The following is a 27,721-nucleotide window of genomic DNA, read 5'->3' as shown; positions in this document are numbered from 1 at the left end:
CCCCTCTGCCTCTCAGGCCCCTGGAGGGGGCAGTGGTGGAGGAGGGAGACGGGAGTGGGTGGCCCTGAGTCAGCAGCCCCTCTACCCCGGCCAGGGGAGGGGTCATGTTCACCCACCCACTGGGCAATGCGCCCACCCCACCATGCTCCACCCCAAATGAAGAAAGAGGCTTAGCTGACACTAAGTAAGACATATTAATGTACTAAAGACTTAATGAAGTTGGGGGGGGGGTGAGGGGTGGAAAGTGCTTGCTTTATTAGTTTATGGCCGATTAATGGGGACGCCATTACTGTGATGGAGATGGATTGCTGCTGTCAGAAGCCTGGGCTGAGGGCCGGCCGCTCCTTCCTCGGATGGTGGGTGCCTCGAACAGTCAGAGAGAACTTCATTAGAAGAGCCTATGGGGTCCCACCTAGGGAGGCCTGAGGTGAGCCTGGAGGGGCGAGGGCAGGGGCTCAACTCTAGGCTTTGGGAGAGAATTCCAAGGGCTGGGGAGCTGGCAGCTCTTATCAGCTGGGAACTCCAAAGGCAACAGGGCTGGGAGGTGGCCTGACTCCAGATCTGCACACATCAGGGCTCCTTAATGTCACCTGGAGGAAAGGGAGGGAGGAAGCTAAGAGAACAGAATAACCAGGATCCACTTGATCTGCCCAAGATGAAGGGAGGGAAGAGCAAGGAAAGTGAGCGCTATTTCTTCCATCCCTCCCTCAGAGTGGGACATGTCCAAAGACCCCTCGTTTGCCAGCCCCAAGGACTGGCCCACCAACACTGGGCTGGATTCTAACTCTAGAATCCTTGGTGCTGGAGCCAGATACCACCCCACACTCTGAAGAGAGAGTGGAGGAGAAAGCCATACTACCTCAACTACCTGGCAGTTGCCGACCCCCCAGGCAGCTGGTGGGGAGCAGTGAGAGTGGTGGGGGAGGACCTAGGGGAGAGTGGTGGGGGCTGGGAGGCCAGCACTACCCAACCTCTCGGTTTCTCAGGGGCTTCCTACTCTCAGCAACTTCTTACCTCCATGCCCCAGCCCCTGCCTTGCTTTCTCTGAAGAGGGAGAAGGCTGGCTGTGGCACAGCTCTGCTCCAAGGGGCCCCTTTCTACTGAAGGATCTCTTCTTGTTGAAGTATATGACACTTCAACATGGCCATTTTGACGCAGGTACATTAAACTTTCACTAATTATTATCAAACAGTGTTCAAAACAGCCACTCCACAGCCCCTCCCTAAGCCCCTCTCTGTACTGAGCCTCTACCAACCCAACCCTATCCATGATAAGAACCAGGGAGAAAAAGAGACTCCAGGATGGGCTCGGTTCAGTTCAGTCGCTCAGTCGTGACCGACTCTTTGCGACCCCATGAATCACAGCACGCCAGGCCTTCTTGTCCGTCACCAAGTCCCGGAGTTCACTCAAACTCATGTCCATTGAGTCAGTGATGCCATCCAGCCATCTCATTCTCTGTTGTCCCCTTCTCCTCCCACCCCCAATCCTTCCCAGCATCAGAGTCTTTTCCAGTGAGTCCACTCTTCGCATGAAGTGGCCAAAGTATTGGAGTTTCAGCTTTAGCATCAGTCCTTCCAATGAACACCCAGGATCGATCTCCTTTAGAATGGACTGGTTGGATCTCCTTGCAGTCCAAGGGACTCTCAAGAGTCTTCTCCAGCACCACAGTTCAAAAGCATCAATTCTTCGGCGATCAGCTTTCTTCACAGTCCAACTCTCACATCCATACATGACCACGGGAAAAACCGTAGCCTTGACTAGACGGACCTTGGTTGGCAAAGTAATGTCCCTGCTTTTTAGTATACCATCTAGGTTGGTCATAATTTTCCTTCCAAGGAGTAAGTGTCTTTTAATTTCATGGCTGCAATCAGCATCCATAGTGATTTTGGAATCCAAAAAAATAAAGTCTGACACTGTTTCCACTGTTTTTCCATCTATTTGCCATGAAGTGATGGGACCAGATGCCATGATCTTTGTTTTCTGAATGTTGAGCTTCAAGCCAACCTTTTCACTCTCCTCTTTCACTTTCATCAAGAGGCTTTTGAGTTCCTCTTCACTTTCTGCCATAAGGGTGGTGTCATCCGCATATCTGAGGTTATTGATGTTTCTCCTGGCGATCTTGATTCCAGCTTGTGCTTCTTCCAGCCCAGCATTCCTCATGATGTACTCTGCATATAAGTTAAATAAGCAGGGTGACAATATACAACCTTGACGTACTCCTTTTCCTATTTGGAACCAGTCTGTTGTTCCATGGCTAGTTCTAACTGTAGCTTACTGACCTGCATACAGGTTTCTCAAGAGGCAGGTCAGGTAATCTGGTATTCCCATCTCTTTCAGAATTTTCCACAGTTTATTGTGATCCACACAGTCAAAGGCTTTGGTATAGTCAATGAAGCAGAAATAGATGTTTTTCTGGAACTCTCTTGCTTTCTCTATGATCCAGCAGATGTTGACAATTTGATCTCTGGTGCCTCTGCCTTTTCTAAAACCACTAGACCATTCAGATATGACCTAAATCAAATCCCTTATGATTATACAATGGAAGTGAGAAATAGATTTAAGGGACTAGATCTGATAGATAGAGTGCCTGATGAACTATGTACGGAGCTTCATGACATTGTACAGGAGACAGGGACCAAGACCATCCCCATGGAAAAGAAATGCAAAAAAGCAAAATGGCTGTCTGAAGAGGCTTTACAAGTAGCCGTAAAAAGAAGAGAAGCGAAAAGCAAAGGAGAAAAGGAAAGATATAAGCATCTGAATGCAGAGTTCCAAAGAATAGCAAGGAGAGATAAGAAAGCCTTCCTCAGTGATCAATGCAAAGAAATAGAGGAAAACAACAGAATAGGAAAAACAAGAGATCTCTTCAAGAAAATTAGAGACACCAAGGGAACATTTCATGCAAAGATGGTTTCGATAAAGGACAGAAATGGTGTGGACCTAACAGAAGTAGAAGATATTAAGAAGAGGTGGCAAGAATACACAGAAGAACTGTACAAAAAAGATCTTCATGACCAAGATAATCACGATGGCGTGATCACTCACCTAGAGCCAGACATCTTGGAATGTGAAGTCAAGTGGGCCTTAGAAAGCATCACTATGAACAAAGCTAGTGGAGGTGATGGAATTCCAGTTGAGCTATTTCAAATCCTGAAAGATGATGCTGTGAAAGTGCTGCATTCAATATGCCAGCAAATTTGGAAAACTCAGCAGTGGCCACAGGACTGGAGAAGGTCAGTCTTCATTCCAATCCCAAAGAAAGGCAATGACAAAGAATGCTCAAACTAGGATGGGCTCAGAACCCAAATATTCTGTTGACCAAAATACATGGTACTAAAAAATATTTTGACACTTGCGTGCCTGCTCAATCACTCAGTCATGTCTGACTCTTCATGACCCCATGGATTGTAGCCTGCCAGGCTCCTCTGTCCATTGGATTTTCCAGACAAGGACACTAGAGTGGGTTGTATTTCCTCTTTCAGGGTATCTTCCCGACCCAGGGATCGAACTCGAATCCTACGGGTCCTATATTGGCAGGTGGGTTTTTTACCCCTGAGCCACCCCGGGAACTCCATATTTTGACACAAGTTAGGCTGAACAGTTATGGCAAAATGAGCTCCGAATGCCCTATATGGTCTCTTGGCACTGATCTTTACTGTGCTTGTGATTCTATGTGGGCAAGTGTGCCTAGCTCCATGGGCTACCCCACGTCTAACCGCCAGCCCTGGGTCTGAGCATGCCATGTGTCTGAGTGTTCTGCAAGGGCTTGCTTCTGTGAGTGTCAGATATCTGTCTTCCTTGTAGCGTGGACACTCCCTCCTTGGGACACTGAGCTTGCCACTCATGTCTTCTCAGGCCAAGGGCCAACCATTGGTTCAGGGGTCACCACCCAGGCTCACTCCCCAAGGTAGAAGCTACCTGCTCAGCCTAACTGGGAAATAAATACTCTGTTTCTGAGAGTAATTTAATTATTGGCTCCCATGGACTAGTGGGTAATTAAATTCCGTAGCTCCCAAAGTAATTAATTGCTATGCAAATAGTAATGCCCTCTGCTTTGGAGAGGAGGATCTCGGCCTGGGTTTGCCCTGCAATTAGAAGCTAATAATTACCCTGTCAGTTCCTCGCTTCTGCCGGGTAATTACCTGCTGAAGCCCCACTGGTCACTGAGAATGTTCCCATCACCTGCTGCTGTGACTCTAGCTCTGGTGGCCCAAACAGCCAGGGCAGGGCACCCCTAGAGTGCTTGTTGATATTGACATCTTTCCACCCTGCACCACATCCACAAACCCCATGACCTTAAAGAGCTGCCCTTCCTTCTGACCAAGAACAACTAAGGACAGAACCTCTTTAGCTTCCCTTTGCTTACGAAGAGGAACCCCAGCTCCTCGGTGTATAAATTCTTGTTAGGTGGGTTTGACTAACCTATACTGAGATTCCTAGATATTGGGGACTTTCCCAAAGAGTACCTAAAAGTTAATCTTCACAAAAATCATTTTCACTGTGTGATGGATTTTTGATGTCTCAGCTAGGCTATGAGAATGGAAGGCTGCTGTCATTTGGTAGCGAACACACACCTTCCCCCAGTTATCCAACCAAAGAGTAATCTAGGTCCTGCTGAAAAGGCATTGTGAAGATGTAATTAAAGTCCCTAAGCAGTTGCCTTTAAACTAGAGAGATCCTTTGTGGGCCTGACATAATCAGGTGAGCCCTTAGGAGGGACTGAACAATTCTTGATGGAGGAGACTGCAAACAGCAGCTGGGCTGACATCTGCTCTCTGGACAATCACTATATCTTCCCTTCCCTACTGTCTGGGGACAACAGACTTGTCAGTGCTCAGGTTGGGGTGGGGGCGTCCAACTTGTTCCTGATCTTTCCTTCCTGATTGTCTGACCTACAGATTTCGGGCTTGCCCCTCTCAGGCTACCTCCTAAGGAAAGAGTCAGAGCAATAAGAACCCAGGATGTCAACCCCCATAATCACACCAGACAATCCATCCTCAACCTGAGTGATACACCCCTTTTCAGAGGTTGGGAAACTGGAATAAGACACAAAACAGTGGCTGACCAAAGATGTGATAGCCATTAAATGAGAAAACAAGGTTTAAAGCTGGACCCCCATGGACCTGGCCCGAGGTCCTAAGTCTCAGTTAGCTTATACCTGTGCACAATTGAGAAGATATTCATGGATCCCTCACTTCATAACTCACAGTTATCACTGTGGTTAAGCTGAGTTTTCGTGTCTTATCTGAGTCTTATTCTCTACCTCAGCTCCAGGCCCTTTGTCCCAGATTCCTGATGCTGTCTGATTCCTTCCTAAGCACATGAGTCTGATAGTGGTAGCACCTATGTGTCTTTGAGGCTCTAGACATTCTTTTTGAGAAACATCTAGACTCCACTGCCTCTGAGTCCTCCTCCTCCAGGTCTGAAATCTTTCAACTGAATCCCTGGAGGATAGTGTCCTGGTGGTCCCAGAGTTGAGAGTTCACCTCCAAAGCTGGATGCTGGACAGTGTGAGTAAGGGAGGGTGACTTCTGGAGACTGGGAAATAAGAGGTGAAAGGAGCAGAAGGGACCAACAAGGGTGAGAATCTTTACCCTCTCCACACTTGGGCACCTCCCTCTTCCCTTCAGGTCTCAGCTTCAGTGTACTTCCTCAAAGAAGCTCTTCCTTGTCCCTAGAAGAGGGCTGGCCTTATGCCCCACATTCTCCCTCTCCTGTACTTCTGTTCTGGGCCAGGTGAGCAGGAAGGCAGAGGACCCAGGCCGAGGAGACGGACTTTGCAGAGGACCAGATTTCGTCTGCCCACAGGACTGTATCTAGGACTAACGGTGGTAGGAAGCGCTACAGGCTTTGAGACCAAAGTCTAGCCCTGTAAATGCCTTGCCCTTGTGTCAGAAATACCCTGGGATGAGTGTGAACCACCTAAGTCAGACCTCCTCCACTACCACCAGGGAGAATGAGAGAAAAATGGTAGTCAGAGGGTGGCATCAGGAAAGCCAGAGGTGGTAAACAAACATGCTTCCCAAACTTCACATGGGGATGTGGGCAGGAACTACAGGGAAATGCTCAAGATTCTCAATACAGGAGGTGAAGATCCATTAATATCAGTGAAGGTCTTACCTATTTGGGAGAAGTCAACCTTGGAGAAGACCCTTATCCCTTCTCCCTTGTTTCACTCTGCCCAGCCCCTCATGACAGAAGAAAAGTAATGGTGTCCCTTGGTCTGGAGTCTGTACCCTGCCTCATATTCCCAACTTCTGTTTCTGATTTGTTGCAGGAACTGGTAGAAGTTGTCTTCCTACCTGTGCCTTCATGAGGTAGCAATTTCTTACCTCTTGCTAGAGATTTTAGGACAAAAATGCGTGATCACTTACAAGTTAGCACTCTTCAGAGAGCTCAGAAAGCAGTCCACAGGGGTGGGAGCCATGTCCCTCCCATCAGACTGGAGGTTCCCTAGACACAGGGGACCATGTATCTCCCCTCTAAATAGGGACTCCCAAGGGAAGTTGACATTTCTCTTCTATTTTCCCCTCCAGATTCTGGCTCCAAGGTTAATAAACAGTGATTCTTAAAAAAAAAAAACTATGACATAGTCTGGTAAGGACCAGGGATCTCAGAACACAGTCAGGGGTTGACAGGCACCCTCCACACAACCTGGCCTCCTGTCTTGGCTGGTTCGGTTACTGCTCCACTGACAGCTCTTTAGAATCCTTTCACAGTTTTGGCCCCACTGTAATCTCTGGGTGATGAATATTTCCCCTAATGAACTGATGGGAATTGGATTAGGTTGGAATGCCCGTGTGTTTAGACTCCAACTGATTAAACCCCCATCTGTGCAAGGCCTGATTATCAACAGCTCGTTACATATAATTTTTGAGAGGGGGTTGGGAATGATGTTGGTCTTTGAGTTCTGCAAAGGAGCAGGAAAGAAAGTGAAAGCAAAGTGTCTGTCTAGAGCTTTGAAAGGTCTAGTTGCTTTTAATCTGACCAGGCCAGCACTCCCTTCCCCCAGAGCACACCCACTTTCCCCCACTTATGCCATGGGTTCAGGTGCCTGCCCCCTTACCCATTAACCCTGCTCAGGATTCTCTGAACCCACATCGATCTGTCCCCTGCAAGGAGCACTGACTGCCCGGGGAGTTGTTTTGGGTAAAGGCAGGAGAGGGAGAAGGGGTTAGAGAGGGAGAAGTCAGACCTATGGATTCAGTTCTCACCACCACATGAGGCTCAAGCTCTTTGTCCTTACTCCAGAATTATCCAGTTGCCTTCAAAAGAAAGTGTAGGGAGTTTGGAGCCCCATCCAGGACTGAGACTGGGCAATTCCTGGGTCCTTTGTTGGTCAGGACCAAGGATAGCACCCCAGCCATTTCAAGGATCTCCAAAGTTCCAGGTCCCTCCACTCCTCTTTCGTCTCTGCCAATCATGTTTCTCCATTCTTTAACATTTTCTTTCCTTCTCCTTCTCCTCCCCTTTCTCTTATTTGTCCTTCTCCTCCTCCTCCTCTTCTCACTCCTTCTTATTAATCCCAGGGACAGAGTCTGGCTTGTGGTCACCACCAGGCCTGTGCCCCAGAAATCCCTCAAGAAGAGTTATTTAAGTACCTCAAAGAAGACCATCCTACCTAACCTCTATTAAAGACCTTATCCCCATGATTGACTCTCAGCCACACACATGCTGAAGTCTGGTGTCTAGCAGGAAGGAAGAGCAGAGATTGTGTTTGAAAGAATGGCCAACTCTCCCTCTCCCCAGTGCAGTCAGGAATCAGCCCACCTGATTTAAGTACTCCACCATGACTAAGGCTCTAACTCCACAGCTTTCCCCTCTCTTCTCCTTCCATCCTTTCCCTCCTCCTCCCTTCCTCTCTGCTCCTCTCCTCTGTGTCTCTACGAAAAGTGGCAGCAGCTGCCGGAGAAGGCATACCCTTCAATGAACATCAGCAATTGTCGTGACTGAGTGTCCCAGCCTTCTTTCTTGGTTAATCTAACTTGGGAAGAGTTGAGGTGTGCTCTGGCTCTGCTGCCCATGAAAGGCAGAGAATAAATAACAAGCCAGAGGCATAAACAGATGTGCAGATATATGCAGCTGGTACTTTCCTGCCAAATTACTGCGGACGGAATGCTGGCAGGGGGCCAGGATGCCTCCCCCTCTGCTTGGAGTTCAGCCACCAGGACCCATCCAAGCTCGCCATTCATTTGGCAACATCTGAGTGAGGGGAGAGATGCCAGGAAAGGGAGTGGGGAGGCTGCAGGTGCCCTAAAGTTTGGTTAAGCACTCGAGAGGTTTATCCCAAAGGCTCAGGTGGGAGGGAGTTAACATAGTAGGGAGTTCCAACCGGCGTGCCCTGAAAGTTCCTGAGAGTCCTCTCCCCAGGGTGGGGTTTAAAGTGGCTCGAGGGTGTGTTAACAACACTACATATATACATCACCACCCTCACTCTCACTCAAGGACTGCAAGTTCCCATGATCTCTGATCACATATGACACTGCTCAGAGGTGGCATGGAGTGCAGTGAGCAGGTGGCAGCTGGATAAGAGCCAAACATGAAAAGATGTCCCTGAAGACTCCAGCCCCGGAACAAGAGACAGAGAAGAAACTGGCTGGAGTTTTTGAGGCACAAGGGAACAAAGCAGGTGAGCAGGAAGAAACAGAATGCCCAAGAGGGCTTCCCTCTTTGGACAACCCCAGATCTGAATTCAGAGAGACACCAAGTCACCTTCCAGGCTTCATCCCGACCACAAGGAGTCTTTCTTTTCATCATTTTGTGGGGATATGGAACAGTTTTTCCAGTGCCTGACTCCTGCTCCTCCTCCAGCTAAGGTGATACAGATTCCTGACCTATGGAGATGGGAGATACCGGTTCTGGTGGACTATAGTGTGATGATGGACCTTGAGTGGACTCAGTCTTTTAGGCAATGGGAAGCAAGAGAGTTCTGTGATACAGGAAGTGGCCTAAAGACATGATGGTCAATGGAGTGAAAGGACAGGTTGAAGGGAGGAGAGATGAAGTGGGGAAGCTAGTTAGGAGGCTGTTTTTATTCAAGCCTGATGATGGGATCCAGAGCCATGCAACAGAAAGAAAAATGAAGGGAGACTTTGTGGGAGTTGGTGATGGATTGAATAGGAATCAGAGATAAAGAGGAATGAAAGTGAAAGTCGTGTCCGACTCTTTGAGACCCCATGGACTATAGAGTCCATGGACTTTTCCAGGCCAGAATACTGGAGTGGGTAGCCTTTCCCTTCTCCAGGGGATCTTCCCAACCCAGGGATTGAACCCAGGTTTCCCACATTGCAGGCAGATTCTTTACCAGCTGAGCCACAAGGGAAGCCCAAAGAGGAATAGAGTGGTGATTTAATTTATTGCCCAATCCAGAACAGTTTTGAGTGCAAAGAGGTACTATCAATCATTTTACCAGGGCAGTACACACATACTGGACAATTCTGGGCAAATATGGACACAGAGACACCGTGGTAAAGATGATCCAAGGTGTGAGGCTTGGGCAATAGCATGTGTAGGGTGATGCTGACCAAAGCAAGGAGGCTGGGAGGCAGGGAGCAGGATGGAAGAGGAGGGGATCAGGAACTTGGGATTGGACTTTCTGCATTTGAAGTGCTGGGAGACATTCACCTCTAAATACTCAGCAGGCCTGTCTTTCAAGCATCTGTGGACTCTTGCTTGGAAATGTGGGTTTCAAGCTTCAAAGAGAAAGTCAGGGTTAGATATACATAACACTACATATCTCTTGACCCGACAGTGCCACTTTAAGAAATCTGAATCTCAGATATGCTCATTCTTGTGCAAAATGACATAGGTTTATGGAAGTTTACTGTGGCACTGTTGGTAAGAACAAAAACTTCAAAACAGCATAAAAGCCAAGCACTAAGGAATTGGTTTAATCTATTATGGAGTACTATGTGAAATATACCTAGATGGATCGAGATATATCTTTATATGCTGAACTGGCTAATATGTCTGACATTTTTAAAGTGAAATGAGCAAATAGTAAAATAGTAGTATGACATAAACGAATACAATAATTGTTTTAAAATCTAATTTGTGTGTGCTTGTGTGTAGTGAATATGTAAAAGACCTAGAAGAATACATACCATATTGTTAACCCCAGTAACTTATGGAGAAGAGAGTAGAATTAGTGGGAAGGAGGAAAGAGGGGCTTTTGCTTCTTGTCTACACATTTCTGGATTGTTTGAAATTTTCATAAGCATATATTCATGTACTATATTTTAAAAGTAAAGAACAATAAAAAGAATTCTTGAAAAACAGACTAGGGAGTTATGAAGGTGATGAGTGGGGGAAGTGGGGGTTGGGGCTGGAATTTGAGACCTATTCCCACAGAAGGGGAGCTGGGAGAAAGGAGGCAGGGCTAGAGAAGAAGTCCCAGAATAGTCCCCAAATGACTGGAACTCATTTCTGACTTCCAAGGCTGAGATAGACTCTCCACTCCACAAACAAGGCTGCTTGAACCATTCTCTCCAAACTCCAAGCCTCTCCTTCACCAGGGCTGAGCCTATGCAAGAGTCTGGATTTGTTCCAGGGTTCCTAATGGGTCCCGGGTGACCCACTGCCGCTCTGGACTCCATACTATTACAGAAAAGTCCATTTCTTTCTTAAATGCCACACTTGCCTAGGAGACCAGCTCCATCCTAAGCACCACATTGTTCTGGGTCACACAGAGCCATCCTAGGTGACCCCAACCCAGGCAGTCTTGACTTCTTCCTGCTTCTCTCCTCTCCCCTGGTGCTGTCAAAATGCACAGCATTTCTTCAGGTGAAGAAAATAATAGCCAGAAATGAATTCTCTTGGAGCAGGGCTGTGTGTTTAGGGGGAGGGGAGGGGAATCAAGGGGACAGACAGCAGCGTGACTCCCTGGGGTCCCTCCCCTGGGGAGATGGAGCCTGGCAGGCCAGGGTGTGGGAGCTTTGAGGTGATTTCCTGACAGGGCTGTCAGCGTCTCACTCCACACTCTCAGCGTGAGTCCCCTGCAGCTGAGCCGAGGCTTCTGCTTCTTTATCTCTCCTCACCTCTCCAGGGCTCTCTTCCCTCTCCCAACAATCCTTCTCCCCACTTGCAAGTCCTTTCTGGAGCTAGCTTTCTGCCTCCAGTGCTCCACTCCCCACTCTCTGCAAAGGCATTTCTGTTTTTCTTTTAACAGAAATGTATAGAGTCAGCTTTTCTGTTGGGGTGCCCTGGCCCTGGGCTCCTTCCCAACCACAGCACATTTCATAGATGATTGGAAGTCCAGGGATGCACAGTACAAGGGGCAAGGAGGCTGTGTGTGTGTGTGTGTGTGTGAAAGAGATGCACTCTGGGGCTGTGTCTGTGCTGCTCCAGTGTGGGAGGGGTCCACAGCACGTGTGAGGGGCGGTGGGGGCACAGCTGAGCCTGCTAAGTTTCCTCAGATCTTACTAGATTACGGACATGAGTCCTGACAATGTCTATAGAGTTTCTCTCGTCAATACCCACCTCAACCCCCCACCCCCGCCACTTTATAAATGAGAAAGCTGAGGTCCAGAGAGGTTAAATGACTTATCTTCTGTCACACCGCTAGCTAGTGGCAGAACCAGGGTGAGAACCAGGGATCCTGACTCATGAACAGCACTGTGCCCACGACTCAATCAGGGACCTTAGAGCAAAGGTCCTGTTTCTCAGACACTGCAGATGACAGATCTGAGTAACACCTTCTTGAAGAGATAGAGAAAGCTAGAATCTCTTGGCCTTCAGGCTGCCCAGGGGACAAGCAGGGCCCTTTCCTTCTGCACCCCACCCCCAGGAGTCCAGCAGTGACAACAACACCTTTCCTTCCTGTCTCCTCTCTACTCCCTGGACAAACCCCAGCGCTTGGTAGTCTGGCTGGTCCCACCTGCTCCATCCAAGGACCCAGCCCAAATTTGTCTTCTTCCTGTACAAGCTGAGTCCAACCACCCCCATCCCCCCACCCCCACAGCCTTACTTGACTTTTTAGAAGCATCCTCTATCCTCCACTCCAAATCTGGAGTCCTTTTCAACGGTAGCCCCTATGAGACTGATCCCTGATCACTGATTGGAAGAATAATTCGTCCTTAACACAAGCATGAGTCACCTGCCACAAATGAGAAAAACCAGCACGGCATCCTCCGCACCCTACACCCCCCAACTCTCTTCCTCCGCCTTGTCCCTGTACACCACTAGGGTATGAAGGACTCCCCCCCCCACCACGGCGCTCCCAAATCAGCCCCCAGACCTTCAAGAGGGTCCTGAACCCCGCAGCGGGAAGAGGTGCCTGCACGTGGCTTTCTCCCTCTCCCCTCTCTCTGATCACTTCTCCCAACTTCCCGCAGTTCCCCAGGAAGAGAGGGGAGAGAAGGGTGCAGAAAAGAGGCTGGCAGGGCAATAAAAACACCAGGGTCCCTCCTCTCAGTGCGCTTCTCCAGCTTCTCCCTGCTCTCCCTTCGCCCCCTGCCTCTCCTCCCCGCCCCACCTTTCTCCACTCTGCAGACCCTGCAGTCATGTCCACCGGCCAGGCAGGCAGGCAGGCAGCCGCGATTGGGTATGAGGCGGCAGAGGTTAATTATTGCTCCCCCGCCCCCCACACCCCCCCACAAGATGTATCTGACTGTCAGAAGCGGTGACAGATGAAGACAAAGTACAGGTACGGCTCCCTCCCCAAACCCGGCCCTCGAAGTATCAGCCAGGGGTGGGAGTGGAGGGGGGTGCGCTACCCAAGTTTTAACCCGTCTGACGCCGGCCAGTCCACACAGTGGGGGAGGGAGGCAGGAGGTGGGGAAGCCCGAGTTAGAGCCCGGTCCTGGCCAGGGCAGCTGAGCCCGAGAACTGTTGGCCTTCTCGCATGCCTGGGGTGGGGAACGGGTGAGAGGCAGGGCTAGTGTCCCAGAGGCTGCTGAATCAAGGTCAGGAGAGATGGAGAGACCGGTCCAAGAATGTTACAGGCACAGAGAAACGGGCACGGAGTCGCCTAGCGGGTAGGTCGATTTGGGGGCCCTCTTTCCTCATGACAGCATCCCACCTCACCCACTGCCAGGTGCCCTTTGATTTCTGTTTGTTTGCTTTGGCCTCACAAGGCTGGCAGGACTAGGCCACCAGGGAAATCCCGGGCTTGTGTGTTTGAGGAGAATTGTGTGTCTCAATCTGTACGTACTGATGATGATACAACTCAATGGTCTTGGAAAGGTCTAAATATGTTGGGGGTGGGTGTGTGCACATGTGTGCATACCCCCTGATGCTTGTAAGGGGTATGTGGGGGTGCCTGTGAGGTGTGAGGGGGCCTGTGCTGTGAGCCTGATGTGTCGGGAGTGTTCCTGTAGGACAGAGAGCATCCGCCTATAGCTACGGAGGTGCTAAAGAAGTTTATCTTCAGGAGGGTGGATGCGCCAAGCTTGCAAGTACTGAGGTGCCTACATCTGGGAGGGTATGTGGGCAAGGTATGTCTTTCTGTGGGTACAATGTGTGTCAGTGTGAGAGGCTTCGTGTGGTGATTAAGGCTGCTGTGAGTGTGAACCTGATTGTGTGGACCTGTCTGTTGGGTATTTGTGTGCGCACGCATATGTGCGCCAGCCCGAGGCTGCCAACCTCTTCCTCTTATCGGCATCCCTCCCTTTCCTGACTCTCCTCTCACCATAAGCAAACAAGGTAAAATAATTACTTTTCCATTTAAATGCCCCATGTTTGAGCCAGAATGAAAACAAAGTGATTTAATAAAATTGTCTTTAAAAGGGAAAGGAGGAAAATAAACGTCTACTCTGCTCCTTTCCCTGGTGTTCAGGGAGGCCCCAAGCCCTTCAAAGTTAATTAAAACAGGAACTAAAATCACAGGATTGCTTACTAACCTTTTCCCTGTCTTTGCCTTAAGGGGAAGATAGCCCCCAGAAGCCCTGACTCTGGCCTGGACCCTGTTCCCAGGCTATTTCTTCTGGGACCGACCCTCATCCTGGACAGGCACCCTGGCTTTCCTGCAGACACATCTAGGGCAGGGGGTCCCTTCCCTCCTCCCAAAGAGTCACTAAAGGCCTCCGCTGGCCATTTGAAGTCTTTGATGGACATTGCCCTCATCAGAAGCTTCCGGACCTCTCCTCCTCCCAGGACAGGACATAGCTTGCCCTCAGCCCCTGCTTCCCCTCCCCATGGGTCTCCTGAGTCCCCAGCTGCTCTGAGCTTTATCTGTCTTCACTGACCCCCTGGCCTGGTCCTCGGCTCCAACTCAGCACTGTTCCGGCTGCTTCCGCCTGGTCTGTATCTGTTCCCCATCAGAGGCCCCATTGGAGCTCCAGCCCTTCAGCAACCCTGATAAAAGAGATGGATGGAAGTGAGTTTTCAGGGCGCCCCTCCCTCCAAGCACAGAGCTAAAGCCCTGGGTTCTGACAGGGGGTCCCTGAGGGGGCGGGGGTGAGGGTGAAGGCTGCCAAGCTCCCTGGAAGCCCAGTCCCTACCCATCCCCACCTTGTCATAGCCCTTCCCCTCCTCCTAAGACTGAATTCCTCAGGCCTCCTATGGGCAGGCACGGGACTGTGATTACCCACACACCTCAGCAGGGATCTCTGTACTTGGTACTTTGCCCCTTCTCCATGCAACTCCCCCACCCAGAAAAAGTAATAGTAAAATCGACCATTTGTTGAATACTTATTGTGTTTCAGATATTACTTACAAGATCTCTAATCTCATCACAGCACTTATAGGGGACATTTTATCAGTATTTTGCAGAGGACTGGGAAGAAGGGAAGCTTAGAGACTTGCCCAGGGTATGCACTTAAAAAGCAGTACCACACACCTCATGTTCCCTCGCCAGCCTGTCCTTGCCTACAGAGCCCCAGTTCTGTTCCAAAGACCAATAATTACCCTTCACTTGATCTTAGCCCAAAGGCTAAGAAACAATATCATCATTAACTTTCAGAGACCACTTCCACTAGAGAGCCCCACTACTGCCCCCAGAATTTAACCCCTTCTGGTACCAGGGGAGGGGCATAGGAAGCAGGGAAGCCAGAGTTAGAACCTGGACCCCTGTGAGAGCCAGCTGCATCCAGAAGGCCTATGGGGCCTTCTCCAGCCCTGCCCTAATGATCTGGGGTTTGGAAGGGGGCACCGAGGGGAAGCAGGAAGTAATTGTCCCTAGAGCCCTCGACCCTCATCCTGGAAGACCCCCTCACTTCTGATGACCCCATTTCAGTACCCTCAAGTCCATCCTGCCTCCCATGGTGCTGCCCATTATGACAGGGTGAACCTTGATTGTGCGGTAGCACTTGTCACCAAAACTGATTTTCCTAACTGTTCACCCTCTTCCGAGAGCTCTCAGTTACCCAGATGGCAGAGAAGATACTGAAAATAAAGCCGGGCCAGGAACCAGCCTGTGTCTTCATCCCTGGGGTCACAATCTGGGGACCTAAGAGCTCAACTCTGGGGAGAAAAGGACTGAAGAAGGGAAGGCGAGGCAATGAAGGGACATGAACTCTGACTTAGGGTGAAGCAGCCCAGCACAGGAGGCTGAGAAGAAGGGCCAGGCGTGAGGAGTTACCACAGACCAAGAGTGAGGATGGCACCTGAAGACTTCTGGCCTCGACTGTGTCTGGAGAACATCCAGCAAAAGGAGAGAAGGAAGAAATGATTTGGAAGCACCTTTCCTAGTTCAGTCTTGGAAATGTGTGTGTGGTGAGGGGATGTTCTGTGACCTTTCGAGGTCACAGCTGTTTGAAACCCCTGGGCTGAGCCCAGTCTGGAAGCTGGTAATGGCAGCGGGGCAGGCAATGGCCCAGAGGGCTGGGATGGAGCTTCGTGGGACAGCTCTGCCTCCTTCAGCCACCAGGGAGTTACCTAAGGCAGGCAGAGTCCTGGAGCCTGAGCTCTTCTCTGTCTACAGCATGTCTGGGACCCAGCTTGAGGAGAGAGGACTAGAGAAGAATATTAGGGGCTCCCGCATAGAAAAGGAAGGGGTGGGAGAAAGGAAAGAATGACTCCCATCAGAGCTGGCCTCCAAATTCCACCCCAAGATTGGTTTTCCCTGCCACCAGAGCCTCTGCTTCTGTACCCTTCCCCAAGCCCATCCCTTATCCTGACCTCATTACTCCCCTCAGACCCTAACTCTGTCCACCAGCTCATCCCTCCTCAAGGGTTCTCAAACCACCCCCATTATCTACAACTAAGTCCCAGAGCTCCCATCACTACCTCCCAGATCAGATCCCTTCCAGTCTCTAAATGCCCCTACCACCGTCCTCCAAGAACCTATTCCTACCTCCAGTCTCCCAGACTCCATTCTCACCCATCCCCCCAACCCATCACCCTTCCTCCTAAGTTGCTCTGCTTTGAGTAAAGGTGAGACTTGATCTTCATTGACATTTCATCACTCTAAGTGAATTTACATAGCTGTTCCCTGTTTAAAAGAACCTATTCATTCAGAGGAAATATCCAAAACTTATCCTAGAAGGTTATCAGCCTATGTCTCCAGCCTCTTTCCCTTTGCCTTCAACTGCCTACATACTTACGAGTCCTAGGCAATGGGCCCTGAATGTTTAAGCAAAAAAACAGAGAATCTCCAAGCCCATCAGAGTATTCAAGCCCGTCTATTCCTCACACATATATATGTAAGCAGAGCTACACAGCAATCCTGTAAATATACATGTATGTAATTAATTCACATGCACTTCTTAGAACAGAATGTTAAGTTCCATGAGGGCAAAGACAACGTGCTTTTTTGTGGTGTATCTCCAGCCCCAAGAGCAGTGTTGGCACATAAATATTTGGTGATAGAATGGCATTTAATGGAATATGTATTTGCAAATACATGTATGTATACAGCTAAATACATATAACAAGGGGCTTCTCAGGTGGCTCAGTGGTAAAGAATCTGCCTGCCAATGCAGAAGACGAGAGTTTGATTCCTAGGTTGGGAAGGTCCTCTAGAGGACAAAATGGCAATCCATTCCAATATTCTTTCCTAGGAAACTCCATGGACAGAGAAGCCTGGCAGGTTACAGTCTATGGGGTCACAAAAAGAGTCAGACATGACTTAGCAACTAAAAAGCAACAAAACAACATATAACAGCACATCTATATATACAGTGCTTATATACAGACATACATACACGCACCTACATGGTTATCTGCATACATATATATGCCTTTATATAATCTACATACATAACATACTGTGATGTACACACATATGAAAGTATAAAAGTGAAACTCGCTCAGTCATGTCCGATTCTTTGCGACCCCATGGACTATACAGTCCGTGGAATTCTCCAGGCCAGAATACTGGAGTGGGTAGCCTTTCCCTCCTCCAGGGGACCTTCCCAACCCAGGGATCGAATCCAGGTCTCCCATGCTGCAGGTGGATTCTTTACCAGCTGAGCCACAAGGGAAGCCGGTACATAAATATGTGTCTATAAAATGTATACAGCGCATGTAGACACACAAATACACACATAACTACTACAAACATATTATAGACATCTTATATATACCACATATACATGTGCACCTTACCATACATATATAAACACAAATCCAAGCACCTTTTTACTCAAATTTTTCCAAATTAACTGTCTCAAGACCCTAGACCCAGGTTTGGCTGCCGCAACCAGAAATAACCACCAGATGGCACTCTTTCTCTGCTTCCTGTACCCTTCGTTCCGCCCCACCCCTACCCTGCTTCCCCCTCACCCGCGCCGGGTTGCCAGAGGTGTCGCCAGAGATGTCTCTCGGGCACAGAACTTGCCGAGCAGGTGTCCCCTACCTACCAACGCCAAGGACTTGTCTCCAAGGTCTGCAGCCTCGGCCCTCTTTGAAATCAGATTCATCTTCTCGTGCCTCCAGGCTTCTGTTGGAGAAGTGGATTCCCCCTTGGAGCTCCAGTTCTGCTCAGCCCTCGAGTACGTAAACACACACACACACACACACACACAGCACACAGCACACACACACACACACACACGAGTTCACCAAAGAGCTAAGAGGTGGGCTTCACCTGGACTCCCTCTGTTCATACCAGCTCGGCTCAGGACACTTCCTTGAAGCCTTCGAGCTAACAACCAGCAACTGGTTTCAGTGGCTCTATTCCCCAAATGGTCTGAAGAGTGAGCCAGGGTCATTTGAACACGTGTAGCACCTACACACCTGTACACACAACTCCCTGCCACAGGTTACTTCCACATCCTGCATGGACGCCCAGCCCGGGCCAGCAGAAAGCCGGGAGGGGCATGGCCAGGCCCTGAGACTTAGAACCCCCGTGAGGGAGGGGCGGGTCTAAATTTAACCCTTCCTGCTCTGGTCCAGTCTTGACTCCAGACCTCTGGTTGAGGGCTGGATAGAAGTGCATTCCACATCTTAGGCAAACTACTTAAAATCACAGGGATGGGGGGAGGGGGGAGGGGGGAGGAGGGGACAGAGCCTCTTCCTCCTCAGACCTAGACCACTGCGAGTCAGCTCTGCTGGAACCTCACATGTCAGGTGTGAGCAACCTAGGACGAAAGGCTTGGAAACCCGTGCGGAAGCGAAGCCGGGAGTTCTGGCAGCAGCTCGGCTTCCCCTTCCCCCTCTCCCTTCCCTCTTCTCCCCCGGGAGCGGCGGGAAATTATTTATTAAAACGCTTCCCCCGCTCTCATTTATTTGCAGAGAATAATCCTCGGCATTGCAGAGCGTTTATTAAACCTTTCCCATCCCCGCATTACTTTAATAATAAATCGCATGTCACTTCCCAGCGACGTTATTAAAGCCTGTCCGCTGGAGCAGAGGCGGGGGAAGGGGGTTGTGCGAGGGAGGCAGCAGGGGTTCCTCCTAGTCAAGGCTGTGGGGCCTGAATCTGCTGCGCCGCGGAGGGGAAAACTGAAGCTAGAAGGAGGCTGCACCTGAACATCCTGTAAAGTCTGCAAATCCAATCGGGGAGTACAGGTTCTGGGGACGCGTGTGACCCTCTAGGATCTAGTAGAGCCTCTGCTCTCCAAGCGGGAGCAATAGGATTGATGGGCCCGCCAGGGGGCGTCTTTGAGCCCAGCTGGCCAGGAGTAGTGGCGAAGAACAAGTCAGGGGCTGATTCCCAGGCGGATTCCGGGGACCCAAATCCCCGTCCCCTCTTCCAGCGCAGAGCAGACCTCCTTCTGGTCCAGACTCTTAATGGCCTGCTCCTCCCCCCAATCGCCGCCACACCGCTCACATCCCTATTCCTGATTTCGCTGTCGACTTAGAATTTGCCCCAAGTATGCATTCAACCCGCTCGAGCTGTTGAGCACAGCTCCAGGAAACTCCGGACTCTAGCTAGGACTCGGCAATGAGGTTCCACGGGAGGTGCGGCCAAGCCCTTGGGTTGGGGTCTGGGCCACACCCCTCCCAAGAGGCCGGGCTCCCTGCGTTGGGCCTCAGAGGACAAGCTCAGACACTGAGCCAACCACGACTTCTCTCGTTGTGGCGCCAGGCTTCGGGCGGAGCCCAGGCGCGTAGGAGGCCCTTGACAGCCACACACAGGGTCTTGGCCTCTCGAACTTAAGCTTTCATTTTCTCCTTCAACCAGTCAATAAACACTGCGCCTCACCAGTGTCCCTGGGCTAGGTAAGGAGAGGGTGGAGAGAGCTTTCAGGAGCGAAAGAGTAGGGCTCTGTGAGGGACCTCCAGAGAGAGGACATGTCAGTTGGAGCAGATGAGAAAACAGACTTAACATGACTTTGTCTGAGTTCAGCCGGAAAATGGGCGGATTCGTGGGGAAATCCTAGGGTGCGGCTCATACATGTGACCAAACTTCTTCCCTCGTCCATCCAATTTATGCTTTCCTACTGGGTCCTACCCGCACAGATCTGGTTCCCCACTCTGCCTGGGGAGGGGACAGAGGCGCAGGCAATCTGTCTCTAGATCAGCCGCAGTGGAGTGCAGACTGGGAGGATACCCTCCCTCCCAATCTGATGACTCCAGCCTTCCTGCCCTTGGAGGAGGGTGAGGGGGTGTGCAGCTCAAGCTTCCTCTACATCTGGCAGGCACGTGCTTAGAGAGCAGGACTTCCAACTTCTGGAAGCCAGATTCCTAGTACCCTGGAAGGCCTCCTAGAGAAATGTGGTCTCTGTGTGCAAATCTGTATGAACCATCTGTGTGGCTCAGCTTGTTTCATAAGTCTTTATTGTACGCCTACTGTGCCTAGTCCTGCGCTAGGCACTCTCCAGTACAAAGTGGTATAAGATATGTTGCTGCCCGCATGGAGTTTCTAGAATGACAGAAAAATTAGACATGACCAAATGCCCATCTTACTGCACTGAGCTAAATAAAATATGCTCTATGTCCAGGCTCTCCTGGACAGCAGATGGCAAACACCAAACAGTAAGTGAACTGGGATTTATGAGAGGGAAATTTTCTAGAAAGTGAGTTTTGAGGAAGGGTAAACTGATGCTAGGAAGGATTGGGGGTGGGAGGAGACGGGGACGACAGAGAATGAGATGGCTGGATGGCATCACCAACTCGATGGACATGAGTTTGGGTGAACTCCGGGAGTTGGTGATGGATAGGGAGGCCTGGTGTGCTGTGATTCATGGGGTCGCAAAGAGTAGGACATGACTGAGCAACTGAACTGAACTGAACTGAAACTGAGGTTAGGCAAAGATTGAGCTCTAGGAAAATAAGAGCAGGATCTATGCAGAAGAGCAGTCAGAAGACTGGTTGAGCAGGGTTGGAGGGAGGGTTGCTAAAAAGAAGTGGACGATCCTGGTGTTTGCACGCCTGTGTCTCAGCTCTGCTCCTCCCCAGCCAGCCAGCCAGCCACCCACTCACCCACCTACCCACCTAGCCTACAGACCAGCAGGCAACTGTTACGTTTTGCCTAGTTGGTCCACACAAGAGACTATCCTAACCAGAGCATCTCCTGCATGGGCCCCTTTGCATCCCCCCTCCCCTAGTCTCTAGCTCTCTTCTTACCCTCCTCCAATTTTTGTCTCTCCCATCACCATCACATCTCTCCCACTAAAGGCATTCAATCAATCTGTGAAGGGGTCCTGCTCGGCCTTTCCAGATCTTTTCAAGAGCAGGAATGAAAACTACCCCCACTCACCCACCCCACGGGCCACAGATCTGCACCTAGTAGTAATCTTCGCCGCCCTCTTCACTCTCAGCCTCCTCCTCAGGAGCCAGGTGCAGAGATGAGAGCTGGGGGATGCCTGTGGAGTTCAGCTGGTCTGCAAACACATATGGACAAAGGGGAGAGAACAGAAGAGAGGCACGGTCAGTGCCCACGTATCCCAGCCTGTGGGAAAGCCATGTCTGTGTGTGTACCCACCTGCACACCACACCTGGACACACAGTCAAGGGCCTGATCCACCACCTTCCCCCAGCCCCCACAGCTCAGGGCTTTCCCTTACCTGGTGTGAGGACTGTCAGGCTAGCTGGGGCCTCAACCTGCCCTAGGGCATTGCGGGCCAGGCAGCGGTAGGTGCCCTCATCACTGGGACGCACAGCCTGGATCTGCAGCCAGCCTGTCACCTCAAACCTCTGCGGTCCACCCCTAAACTGGAGCCAGGAGGAGTCAGCAGTATTCTTCTAGGAGGACCCTGGGCTGCCCTGGGGGGGCCTCTGCTCCCTGCCCCTACCTGCACCGAGATGTGGGGGTCATCCCCTGGCAGCTGAATGTCCAAGCCGTCCTTTCTCCACTCTATGGAGGCCATGGGGTAGGCAAACACTTCACAGCCAAAGATCACATCCTGCCCTGTCACATTCCAAACGTCATATGGGTGCAACAGGATCTGGGGTGCTGGAGGTAGAGATGGAAGGCCTGAGAATAGAATGGCACACCCAGCCTAGCAAGGACCCCATACAAACCATTTCGAATGTGTTTGTGAAGGAACACAATATATACTGAGGTAAATACTCATGGATAAACACGACAGGTACACACAGGTAGTACATACAAATGTAGTTGCAGATACACACAAGGGTAGGAGCGCAGAGATGGAAATGGACAGGCAGACAAGCTGCATGAACAAGCACAGAGACCCACACCTCAGCTTGGCAGCCTCAGGCTGTCCCTGATTGCTCCCCTGTCCTCATTCTGTCCTCCAGGCTCCCGACCTAATGTGTTCATAAGCAGCACCTCCCTCCCCCGCATCTTCCCCTTCTCCTACCAGGTGCCAGCTGCCAAAGTCCAGAGAAGCAGCCCTTTCCCCACCCGACCCTGGGGAGGTGGGGCAGCCACATGGCAAAGGCAAAGACACTGAAACCAATCTGGGCAGCAGGCAGAGAGCCTAGAGTTGTTGAGGGAAGCTCCCGCAGAGCGTTTGTTTTCCCAGCAGCCCCAGCCAAACCATACCCCTCAAAGGGGCTCAGGAAGTGAAGGTTACTAAAGCAGCCAAAGAAAACTTCAGGCTTGAATGGCCCTCAGCCCCCTGGGATGGGGGAGGAGAAGATGGGAGAGCCCCCCTCCTCCACTGATCCCTAAAGGAGAGGTTCGGAGCCTAGGTTAACTAAGCACTGGCTTTAGGAAGCTGCTCAAAGGAAACTTGATTGCATCTCACAGGAACCCGTCTCCCTGCCTGTGTTCCGGAGGCCTGGGCAGTCCGAGAGTCTCCCTTCACTCGCTCAAAGTTGAGGCCAAGCGTTAACTATGTGCCTGCTCTCTCAGAGGGTTGGTCTCTGCCAGCAGGCTCTGGATATTGGACGCACCCCAGCACACGCCGCTTGCTGACAAAGCTCCGGACCCCCACCTTCAGGGGCGGCCTCCGCGGACCAACCCCGAGAGTAAACTCATAATGGACTCGAGGCCTCCCTGGCCTCATCTTTTTCACTCCGCTGGCCAGACATACACGCCGTCCAGTACCCGGGAGCAACACCACAAAGAGCCCCAAGTGCCGGGGATCGGGGCCCTGGGCCGTGCGTACCCGATTCGCAGGGCCCGGGATGCGCCACCGTGAGGTTGGCGTCCGGCCGAGCACGAGCCGCCTCCTGCAGGCGGCAAATCTGGGCGTAGGTGCGGCCGTCGGAACCGCAGAGCGGGCGCTGCGAGCGGCAGACACACAACGGCTCGGGCACCTCTCCGCGACTCAGGTCGCCACCTGCGTCCAACCGGCACTCAAGCTGCTCGCCGCAGCGCCCGTAGAAATGGGCGCTGGGGTCCAGGTCGCAGAGCTGGCCCTCGAGGTTGGCGCATTCCCAACAGCAGCCGCACGCGTCGCGCACCCGGCCGGCCAGGCAGCCCCGCGGCGCGGCGCACTCTTCTGGCCGGCAGGGAGCGCAGCCCTCGCCCTCCGCCAGCAGCCGCAGCCAGCCGCGCCGCAGGTAATCAGGACCTGGGGATGGCCGCGCGCCAGTCGGAGGCGGCGTCCGCACCACCAGCAATAACAGCAGCAGCAGCAGGGGAAGCGCCAAGGCAGCGGCGGGCGGCTGTGGCATGATTAGCTGGAAGCCCTGAGAGCACTCGGGGCATCAGCGCGTGAGTGGCACCCTGCCGGGAAGGAAAGCCAGGTCAGGAAGGTCAGAAGCAACCTCCCTGTTCCTCTTACCAACTTGAACCCTAGGACTGCCCCCTCCCCTGCTACCTCGGAATCAAGTAGACCCTGGACACGGAGGCAGAGTGACCCTAAAGGGGTCATCAGTTATGCTGGGTGGTAATTGATTGGGCTGTTCTTGAGGGTTGGGAAGAGGTGAGAGGAGGGAGTGGTAAAGCTCAAGCACACACAGGCATCAACACCACCACCCATCCAACTCTGAAGCTTCCTGCCCCAGAGGTGGATGCGGACGGATGGTCCCAGAAGGAGTTGTTAGCAAAGGTGGAAAGGGAGTAGGGCGGAGGGGTGTGTGTGTGCGCGCGCGCGTGCGTGCGTGTTGCGGGGGGTGATGCCCTGGGGCCCAGAGCGGCTCACCTAGTGTCCGGGACTATGCCCCTCAGAGCAGCCGACTCCTGTCCAAAAAGAGCAGGCAGTGGAAAGAACCCGTCAGCCACCTCTGCTCCGACTTGAGACTCTCTGACAGAGCCCACTGACTTGCACTCGGAGATCAGCTCCTCCGCCCCCTCTCCCCGCCCCATCGACGTCGCACACCCCACCCCCTCCCCTTGTTCTGAAGCTGCCAATTTTATGCAGCCGCACGGGACCCTCCTGGGCCACTTCCCCCTAGCCTGGGCCAAAGTCACAGAACAGAAGAGCAGTAACCGGACACCCAAGCTGGGAAAGGACCAGAGTTGGGGTGGGGTAGGCTGGGATGGGCGTAGGGACTAGGGGGTAGGATGGGAGAGGAGGGTAGTTGAGAAGCTAGAGTTGGTTGAAAGGCTAGGCCCTGTAGCATCTGACTTTACAGTCCCATCCGCTAGAAGATCTGCATAATGGCAAAGCAGTAGGAATTCTGGTGCCAAGTCGAACACTCCTGCAGGCAAAGCCAACTAACATCTCCCCGCCGCCCAAGGGAGATTGCAGGCCTCTCCACTCCACTTTCCTAGCAAGTCGCCAAGAGACTCAGCGCTTAATTCTGCCTCCTCACATCTGGCCGCCTCCTCCCTCCCCACATCCGGCAGGTGCTTCAACCCCAGGAGCCGGTGATTAGGAGTTCCAGGCGACTAGCGGCTGCAGGGAGCGGTGGGCGGGGAAACACCCCAATGGGCAGCGCTCCGGGTCGGAATTACAGGTTATGTTTGAGAGGCAGGCAGCGCCGGAGGCATTCGGTCTCGAGGCCGCCACTAGCGCCAACGTGGCACTTTGGGCTGGGGGCGGGGAAGAGAGCATTCCTGGAGGCCTGCCCGCGGTACCCGGGGTCTGCCAGACCCCGCCCCGGCCTGCCCCCAGCAGCCTACAGAAGCTGCGCGGCAGTAGTTTGTAGGGTCGGAAACTGAGCTCTGCAGCCAGGGAGGGGACGTTATTCAGTCAGGCTCGGTCCAGAAGGAGCTGGCCCGAGATAGAGCGGCTTGGGCTGGCCTCTTCATCAACCCTGAGGTTGGGGCCGGGCCTCGGCCTGGGCCTCTGGACCGCCCAGAGGAACAGGATCCGCATGCGCACCAAGGGCTCGTGAAGTCGAGCTCTCGGAAGCGGTCTGTAACTTTCAACGCAGCCAAGCCTTTTCATTTAGGGGGTCCTTAGCCGCGTAGACGCCACTCCTGACTAGAGGAACTCTGATGAGATGGGGGTAAGCAGACACACAGGAATGCAGGTCTCAAACGCAGAAGGGGTCGCAAAACAAACTTCACGCGAGGTCTCCTAACTGTCGCGAGAATCAAAACAGGAAGTCTAGGAATGAAGAACAGGAAAAGCCCGCGGGTTTTAAATCGAAAAAAGAATGGGCGGAGCCAGGTGTGGCTGCTAAGGGTAATTCTTTGTCCTTGGGCCTGGGGGCAACTGAAGTGTTGATCTGGAGCAGAATTGAACTGTAAGAGAACTGCGGGAAGCCCTGAAAAAAAGGAGGGGATGGGGGACTTGAAATTGCGGGGCTAACTATTGGAGCCACCTAAGGACAGATCTAATCAGTCCATTCTAAAGGAGATCAATCCTGGCTGTTCATTGGAAGGACTGATGCTAAAGCTGAAACTCCAATACTTTGGCCACCTCATGCGAAGAGTGGACTCACTGGAAAAGACTCTGATGCTGGGAGGGATTGGGGGCAGGAGGAGAAGGGGACGACAGAGAATGAGATGGCTGGATGGCATCACCGACTCCATGGACATGAGTTTGAGTGAACTCCGGGAGTTGGTGATGGACAGGGACGCCTGGCGTGCTGTGATTCATGGGGTCGCAAAGAGCCGGATACGACTGAGCGACTGAACTGAACTGAAGGACAGGTCTCTGGCTCTGGTTTACAAAGTACCTTAGGGCGGAGATCGATGTCCTGGTTACAGAGCGCAAGCAATCTTATATCTCTTAATGAATTGTTGTGTTGTCTGGTCGTTAAGTCGTGACCTGCTCTTTTGCAAACCTATGAACTGTAGCCCGCCAGGCTCCTCTGCCCATGGGATGTTCTAGGCAAGAATACTGGTGTGGATTACCGTTTCCTCCTCCGGGGGATCTTCCGGACCCAGGAATAGAAGCCGCGTCTCCTGCTTTGGCAGGCGGATTCTTTACGACTGAGCCACCTGGGAAGCCTCTGGCTTCTAAAACCAGGACCAGTATTTAAATAACAAACTCCACAGATCTAGAAACTTCACTTATCCCACCTTGTTGCCGGCTATTTACTTTGAGCTTTTGCTATGCTCTTAGCGTCTGCTATTAGGAATTGCGACGAACACAATTCTGACTAGCTCATTCTGATCTTGGGAACCTAGCCCTTCTCCTGGCAGCACAATAAATTCTAGGTAAATATTTATGGATTAAATGTAAAATTTTTCCAGAGTATAAAAGCCAAGTTAAACGTGAATTTTCAGTCGCTGACGAAGGCTGGATCGACAGGGAAGGAGCGCCCTCTGGTGGTCTTGTGGTTGGTGACTAGAACATGACCGTGAATATAGGCATCAAAAATGTTGACTCTACAGATCTGCTTTTATCTTTTTTTAAGGTTATAAAGGGGACCTGATTTAAATCGGAAGAGGGGTCAAAGTGGACAACTTCATTATTTCTTTTTTTCTTTTTGACCCCCATACCGCGCAGCCTGTGGGATCCTAGTTATGGGACCAGGTGACCAGGGATGGAACCCCGCCCCCTCCCTCCAAAGCGCTGAGTCCTAACTACTGGACTACCAGGGAATTCCCAGGAGATCTGATTTTATTAAGTAGAGATTTGTTCCAGGAAAATTCCACATATTGTAAAAATACTTTCAGAAGGAAATTTTTTGCTTAAGACACAATTTGAAAGTTTAGATTCTTCCCCATTTCCTTATCATCTGACGCTTTGTCCACTAAGGTTCCAAAACACATTCAGTAACATTTATTTGCATCATAAATAAATAGCAAAAAAAAATGTGCATACTCATACTTTGAAAATGTTGACTCAGTTTGACCAGACCATGCAAAACTGTTGAGCCACAGGAAAAGGATTCTTTTTTTTTTAACTGGAAGATAATTATTTTACAATATTGTGATGGTTTCTGCCATACATCAGCATGAATCAGCCACAGGCATACAACTGTCCCCTCCTTCTTAAACCTCCTTCCCCATCCCACCCCTCTAGGTTGTCACAGAGCTTTGGGTTCCCTGCATCATACAGCAAATTCCCACTGGCTATCTATTGTACATATGATAGTGTATATGTTTTGATACTACTCTCTCAAGTCATCTCACTCTCTCCCTCCCCCACTGTCACCAAAGGCTGTTCTTTATGTCTGCATCTCTTTTGTTGCCCTGCAAGTATAATGATCAGTACCATCTTTCTAGATTTCATATATACATGTTATTATGTGATGTTTGTTTTTCTGGAAGGATTGTCTTAATTCAGATGATGTGGCTACAGCAAAGGATGCTGGGTGACATCATCCTTTTTCATCAGCATGAGGGAGACTAGTTCAGATGAGGAGGGTTAAGTTAAAATTTGTTGAAGAACAGATAATCCTGCCTCTTACCCCTCCTCACTTTTTCCTGTAGATGCTTGTACTGAAGAAGGAATGAGGTATAGAATATAGTGTGCTTTCCACTGTGAATCATAATCTGGAGTTCACAGGTTATCATACCTTTACTTTCTTTCAGCCACTGACCCATGAGATAATTTTTAAATATAATGACAGCATGAAATGGGTCCTAGATAGATGAGCAACATAAGATGAAACAAGGCATAAAGGATCAATGAGGTAAGAAATTTCTTGGTAAGAAATTACTTGGGAGGACTCACACATTCTAACCTGTTACTTCTTG

The 27,721-nt window shown here is 51.1% G+C and overlaps 1 protein-coding gene across 3 annotated transcripts; it reads right to left on the bottom strand.

The window, feature by feature from the left end:
- Positions 1–240: 240 nt before the first annotated feature.
- KAZALD1 (Kazal type serine peptidase inhibitor domain 1) lies at positions 241–23,914 on the bottom strand. 3 transcript variants are annotated; one of them, XM_088842522.1, is made up of 6 exons: positions 23,823–23,914; positions 22,842–23,404; positions 21,558–21,718; positions 21,330–21,477; positions 21,049–21,146; positions 19,193–20,185 (listed from the first exon to the last, which is right to left on the bottom strand). In XM_088842522.1, the coding sequence occupies exons 2-5, from the start codon at positions 23,350–23,352 to the stop codon at positions 21,049–21,051; spliced, it is 918 nt and encodes a 305-aa protein (XP_088698648.1). In that variant the 5' UTR covers positions 23,353–23,404; positions 23,823–23,914; the 3' UTR covers positions 19,193–20,185. The 3 variants fall into 3 exon arrangements, with proteins under 3 accessions (XP_088698647.1, XP_088698648.1, XP_055280812.2); XM_088842521.1 differs by lacking the exons at positions 19,193–20,185; positions 23,823–23,914 and adding an exon at positions 241–590 and having other exon boundaries at positions 22,842–23,386; XM_055424837.2 differs by lacking the exons at positions 19,193–20,185; positions 23,823–23,914 and having other exon boundaries at positions 20,851–21,146; positions 22,842–23,386.
- Between the last annotated feature and the right edge of the window lie 3,807 nt (positions 23,915–27,721).

Source organism: Moschus berezovskii, chromosome 12, assembly GCF_049115385.1.
Source record: "Moschus berezovskii isolate FMDL1 chromosome 12, NW_MosBer_1.0, whole genome shotgun sequence".
Classification (NCBI taxonomy): domain Eukaryota; kingdom Metazoa; phylum Chordata; class Mammalia; order Artiodactyla; family Moschidae; genus Moschus; species Moschus berezovskii.
The sequence above is the reverse complement of the archived record's forward strand: the minus strand, read 5'-3'. Positions and strand labels throughout refer to the sequence as shown.